Source organism: Lycium barbarum, chromosome 1 (assembly GCF_019175385.1).
Source record: "Lycium barbarum isolate Lr01 chromosome 1, ASM1917538v2, whole genome shotgun sequence".
In the NCBI taxonomy this organism is placed as follows: Eukaryota; Viridiplantae; Streptophyta; class Magnoliopsida; order Solanales; family Solanaceae; genus Lycium; species Lycium barbarum.
The window spans coordinates 132,826,330-132,832,757 of record NC_083337.1 but is presented as its reverse complement, the minus strand read 5'-3'; the positions used below and the strand labels follow the sequence as shown (position 1 = coordinate 132,832,757).

General features: G+C 33.7%; 1 protein-coding gene across 1 annotated transcript; it reads right to left on the bottom strand.

Moving 5' to 3' along the window:
* Nucleotides 1-1,383: 1,383 nt before the first annotated feature.
* LOC132638028 (protein trichome birefringence-like 33) lies at nt 1,384-6,428 on the bottom strand. Its single transcript, XM_060355023.1, has 6 exons — nt 6,096-6,428; nt 4,648-4,858; nt 2,853-3,024; nt 2,557-2,756; nt 2,302-2,463; nt 1,384-1,963 (listed from the first exon to the last, which is right to left on the bottom strand). The coding sequence occupies exons 1-6, from the start codon at nt 6,274-6,276 to the stop codon at nt 1,624-1,626; spliced, it is 1,266 nt and encodes a 421-aa protein (XP_060211006.1). The 5' UTR covers nt 6,277-6,428; the 3' UTR covers nt 1,384-1,623.

Below are 6,428 nucleotides of genomic sequence, written 5' to 3'. Positions count from 1 at the left end.
TCAGATTCCGTAGGAACAATTAGTACATCAAACTTTGGTTGAAATTGCTCTAATTCCATAGGATGTATACAAAAGAAAACAATTCTTTGAAGAGAAAACAAGGGTTGTTGTCAGTTGTATAAAAGCGCAAAAATTGGCGGTTTTTTGATAACTTGATAATTGTCTCGTTTATATGGAATGTTAGTGTCAAATTACAGAAAAATTCATTGAAAGTTGCTTTCAACATTCGGTGCACAACTTCTCAACTATTGGTCAATCAGATAAAATAAAGACTTTGGACCATTCACAGTGATGACTGATAAAAAATGCTTGCAATCTGCAATTGTCACTAGACTGCTCCATCAACTATCTTACCTTTTGGCATATTCCGTTTTTTCGTTATCAATATTATAATTACATCTTGCAAGTGCCTTGATTATTTTATCCGGGTAACTCTGTGCGCTAGAGTTTAGGTAGATGGAAATAAATCCCTAAGCTTTTTTTTTTTTTTTTTGCCAAGGAAGTTTCCATTATTCAGGTTAAAGCATTTTTTTTTACAGTCTCCAATCTTGTCGCATCATCTTCCTTGAAAATTAAACCTGCCATGATTCTGTCTTCCACTGTCGGCACAGATTTGGTTCAGAAAGTCACCATTTTGATAAGTTTGATGTTAGTGTTGGAGATCAAAGTGCAAATATGTGTCATATGACTACTAGTTATCAATCAGTTGCAACTACTGTCTATGAAGATAGCTCGATTGCTTCAACTTGCTAGGAGTGATCAGTTGCACAATTTTCTCTCGGGCTCTTTAAATTATACCCCATGGTACCTCTTTTGCTTTAAAATCCCATGAAGTATTTCTTGTATTTGGAGATGTCATGGTCAAAATGTCTAGATGGCATTCTACGAATCAGTTGATCATTTAGGGGAATATCATAAGGGCTTTTTTCATTTTTAGCCCGTCATCAGAAATTAATTACGGCCGATTGCCACAATATACAAAACACACACACTGGTTATGTATATTATATGTATATTTATGTACACAATAAGTGTATTATATGTATATTTATATTTAACACACAAAATGTATACATTTGTTGCCTATTATTTTTTTGAGAGGCCCAAAAATGTAATTATCCCATATAAAATAATGACTCACTCTAGCTACATTTGTAATTAACTAGTGTGGAGATTAATTTTCTTTCTGTCTTTAAAGTAATCATTTTAGGAAGAACAATTCGTTTTAGGAAGAAGGAACTAAGTGAAATTGTCTTATAAGTGTCCCCATTCAGTGTAAAAAATAAGTAATGTGAATTCTTTATATTTGCCCTGATCATAACATTTACACAGAGACCTTATCCTTGATACTCCCAACACGTTCTCCTAAGATGTATCCACAATGAAGAAATCCCAAAATTACTTGCCCGTTGCTGAGTAGCGAATTCAAAATTTAGAATTTGTGGGTTCTGCTGTTTATATATGTACTAACTTTTTTCTCACATACATACATATAATCCGAGCTAAACACAATGAATTTTGTCGAATTAATCATTCGCGTCTAGTATAGATCTACCACTATTATTGCTCTCATCCTCCTCCACGGCCATGTTAAAATTGTCATGATACAAATATATCCAAACGTCAAGGATAAAATAGCTTAGCAAATAAAAGTTCATTCCAAGTATCTTGAAGGCCAGGCAAACACCAATGTGTACAATCAGCATAGCTAACAGGATTTGCTAGTTGCTTTGCTGTCAATGGATTCCATTGCTTCTTGTAAATTGATGTGTGTGCATCTTTCCTGTAACTTGATAGCTGTGTTATGTTGAGAAACGTTACGGGCACTTCTGATTTACTAAATACTTCTCCAATCACTTGCATTACGCTTTTGCTGCTATCTGATCCCCAGTAACTTGGATCCTCTATCATCTTGGTTTCATTGTAACAATTCCCATCAGCTTCACCTCCCCAATCTATGCTCCTGCCAGATTGACAAAGATTTATGTATCTTAATCTAGAATGCCAATCCAAATTTTACAAATATTATGTACGTAATATATAACTGCAACATATGTTTAATTTGCTAGACTAAACGGAAAACTAATAGGATCAAGGTCTTCTCCCCTTTTTTTTTTCAATCCCTTTGATCTGTCAATTTATGATCATCTGATCCTGCATACTTTTCGTCTTTGTAAAAAATAAAATCAAATAAAGAACAGACAATAAGGGGATGGAACCTTTTTATCTTTTTGTACTTTTATTTTGTTGGGGGAAGGGGGAGTAGAACCTGAGTAGTATATGTATGTAATATTTACTCACTTGGAATGAGAGGGTGACATGCTAGTGAAAAATATTCTGGTTTTCTTTGGATCCATATTCTTCTTCACCCATCTCAACATACTCTTCATTGTCATGCGATACGCATCCTCTGTTGACACTTCCACTATGTCTTTCACTTCATCCTTGAAAGACCCTTTTTGTCTGTATCAATTAAACACCGAATGCAAGTAAGTTATTATCACAATACAATCTCTTCGTGACACCTAAAAGGAAAAAGAGAGTCCAAGAAATTACAAAATCTTGAATGGCATGCCAGTCATCCACCAAAGATAAGTGTTGAACACAATTATGTCAGCTCCTTTCCAAAATTTACCATGCTTATTTATTGAACCTTTACGGACAACCCTATCAGTAATCCTATGTATGACTGCATCATCAGCATTTGATTCCAGCAGAAATGGAGCCCAGTAATACTCAATTGTTGCATTGTAATCCTGGAGGATTTTAATTGAATTCAAGCTATCATCAGATCAATGTATACACATAATTGTAACGCATGTAAGCTCTACATGCTTGTAATTTGTAAACACCTTTGCAGTGAACACGGTGAGGGAACCAAAAGTTTCCATGGATTTGGCATTCTCAGGAATGAGTCTATGGAGGAGGCAAACCATGGAAACAAATTGTCCTCTGTTCAAGGAATCGCCAACGAATAACATCCTCTTCCCTCGAAGGTTTTCCAGCATTGATGTTGCATTGAAACTGCCAATTGTACAATAAAGATGTCAAGAAATCAAAGGCCCATTGTTACCAAAATTAGTAACGCTCAGCCCTCGTAGTTGTAGAAATAAGTCCAACAAATACTCCTGCACTTTTACTTGTCCATCATACTAAAAATAAATTGTCACTTTTACTTGTCAACTTTTAGCATATTATGAGAAAGACAATTTTTTCTTGTTTACCTGTTACGCTAATTACTCATTTCCAAATTATTTCCAAGTCTATTGAAACTATACACTAATTAAGATGGTATTATGATATAATACATACTTCATTATTAATTTTTAAGGGGATGAAAAATCAATGGTGGATAAGTAAAAGTGAACCAGGAGAATAACAATGACAATGAGTCAACGGTCACACCGTTCTGGCAATTGCATATAGAGCGGTTGAACTAAACAATATAAAATACGTTATATGTTATTAGACTGGCACAGAGTAGAATGTAGTCAACAATATTACGAGCCACTAGCACAATTCAGGTTGAATCCTAAGAATTTATTGCATAAACATGTAAAGGACTCCAATTTAATACTAATAGGAGTAGTTAATACTGTGACTTTTTGTTTATAGCTATTGGTGTTTGGATAGACTTGCACACACTTCTACTTTCCAGGTATGATATGTTGTCCTGGATAAGTAGTTTGAGGAAATGACAAAGATGGTCCTTTATCTTCGATGGTAGGTTAAAATAGTATCTTATGTATCACCTGAGCAATTTTAATTTTTTAAATTTACTCAAAAGTGACCATTTTTAATATCCGTTAAATATTTATCAAACTTCAATTATTAAATTTAATCAAAATTGTGAAAATATAAAATATTTAACGAGAACTCGCATTTGAAAGTACAACTTTTATAATTTATGCTATTTTTGGTCTATTTCAAGAGTTTGATGCAACTTTTTGAGGTGTAATTTCTTTATGTTTCATCTATCTTTTTGTGACTGGTTTAGATTTTTACGTTGCGGTTTCTGGATTTTTGATGAAATTTTCCGGTGTTTCCAGTTAAATTGTATTTTTTCACAACTCCGATTAATTTAACAATTTGAGTTTCGTAAATATCTGGTAAAGACTAAAAGTGTCCACTTTTGATAAACTTAAAGGACCAAAATTGTTTAGGTGATACTTAAAGTACTATTTTGAACCTACTAACAATTTTACGGGACCATTTTTGTCATTTCCTCTCTGTAGTTTAATACACTAAGGGTCGTTTGGTAGGAGGGTTAAGTTATTCCATGTAGATGGGATTGGGTGAGATAAGATGAGATAACTTATCCCACCCTCTACATGGGATAACTATCTCACCTTTTATCCCATGTAGATGGGATTGGGTGGGACACCAATGCAGTTATCCACCGACCAAACATGAAATAATTTCAATCCCATAAGACTAATAACTCCATCTCATCCTACCAAACGACTCCTAATGAGTTTAACTGCAACTTTAAGAGTAATAAGAAAACTTTGAACTAGAATAGAAGGTAAATAAACGCTCGTAAAGTTACAGTGCTAAACTAAATTAAGTGGACAAGCTTAGAGGAAATTTTATTAATTTGCTCAAAAATAAATTTAATTAGGAATTGACTGGCACAAATTGGGTTACCTTGGAAGAGAGCAAGAATGAGGTTGCCATCTCCAGTGTAAATAATCTTTGTCTGGTCGACCATGTTGTTGGCATGTTAACTGAGGTTGTATGTAAGGACACTCAAACTCCTCGTATAACGCCCCGCTCTTGTCCCAAACCCACTTTCCGCTTAACACGTCACACCCTTCTCCTCTCTCTTCAATAGCAAATGGCAACTTCTCCTTCTTCTCTACCACCACAATTCAAAGCACAGTCAACCGTGCACATAGAGGTGTCAATATGAGCTGGCCCAGCCCAACCCAATCCAGTCCTAAAGGGTTAAAAAATTAAATGGGCTAGGACGGGCTGATCCTTTTAATTGAAGAGCCTACAAAATGGTAGCCCAACCCAGCCTTAAGCGGGCCGCGGGTTAGGACGGGCCAGCCCTTTAAGTTTTTTCGTCTTCCGAAATAATATTTTCTAAATTATTTTTAGTACAATTTGAACATGAAACTTATGCAATATGAAATAGAATCTTCTACCACACCATTCTTAAGCAAAATCATATCATAGAAGAAAAAAATTTAAGAGAACAAATATAAATTATTATTTTTGATCACTAATTCAGATCACGTTCAAAAGAAATTAAACATAATATAAATTCTAAGACTAAAAAGTATTACTTTATTTTCTAATTTACTACTTAGTAGTAAGTATATTCTTTTTTAATCATTACTTTTATCTTTTTGTTTAATTTACTTATATATTTTTTTTAAAATTAATTAATTTATTATTCTTTTCTGGCCTCAAGGGCTGGCCTCAGCCCAACCCTTGAGGCCGGCGGGTCAAGAGAGGCTGGGCTTTTGAGCCTCACTTCTATATGAGCCAAAGAAATCCTAGTCCAACCCTACTTAAATAAAGAGTTGGGTTGGACCGACCTCGCGGGCCAAGCTCATATTAACAGCTCTACGTGCACACATATTAATACAAAAAAATTAACTATTATATATATTGTGTCCACATATATTGTCTGTCATGTTCTTTTACACTTCTTTTGAGAAAATATTAAGTAATTAAGAAGAGCTTTTGACTACTGTAGTCTTATTTATATACTATCTCTTAAGATATATTCTATATTCATTGAATCTTTATCATATATATCTTAAGTTATTTATAGTCTTTAAGAATAATTATTAAGATAAAATGAAAAAACTTAACTATCATTGTCTTAAATTTCTAAAACGATAAATAATTTGAGACATTTATATTTAAAAATCACGACAACATATAATTTGAGGCAAAAAAAGTATTTAAAAAGTTGTTGGAAATAAGTAAAACTAGTAATCTGATGAAAAATAAAGTAACACATGAGAATAAGAAAATCTTTTACAAGACTAAGAAGTTAAATTCATTATTACAATGAGAAATCTTCTAAGCCAAAAATATTAAAAGGAAAAGATGTGTGAAAGAGAGTTTGTATTACTCACTGATTCTTGAGATGGAATTGTAATTAGAGCCAGAGAGTTTGGGGTGACGTTGGCTAAAAGTGAAGCTGAAGACTTCACTGTAAATAATAACAACAAAAATGATGAAGGCTAATAAAGTGAATAGGAAAGGAGAAAGCCGAGATTTTCTGAGAAGAGAAGAGGAAGAGGGAGGTGATTTCATTTCTTTCAGGAAGCCTATTGGCTGATCGGTTTGGTTCCTTTTTCATGTGATTTTAGTCAGGGGTAAAATCGTAAAGATATAAACAACCACCGATTCATGTGAACAAATATTATATCACTGATATTTCTCTTTTTGAAGCCATTGCTCCATCG

What these genes read in the sequence shown, in the direction of transcription:
- LOC132638028 (XM_060355023.1), bottom strand. Translation starts at nt 6,276, where the DNA reads ATGAAATCACCTCCCTCTTCCTCTTCTCTTCTCAGAAAATCTCGGCTT. An exon ending in CAATTCCATCTCAAGAATCA is followed by an intron (nt 4,859 to 6,095) that starts GTGAGTAATACA and finishes TTGTGGTGGTAG; the next exon opens with AGAAGAAGGAGAAGTTGCCA. An exon ending in CATTCTTGCTCTCTTCCAAG is followed by an intron (nt 3,025 to 4,647) that starts GTAACCCAATTT and finishes TACAATTGGCAG; the next exon opens with TTTCAATGCAACATCAATGC.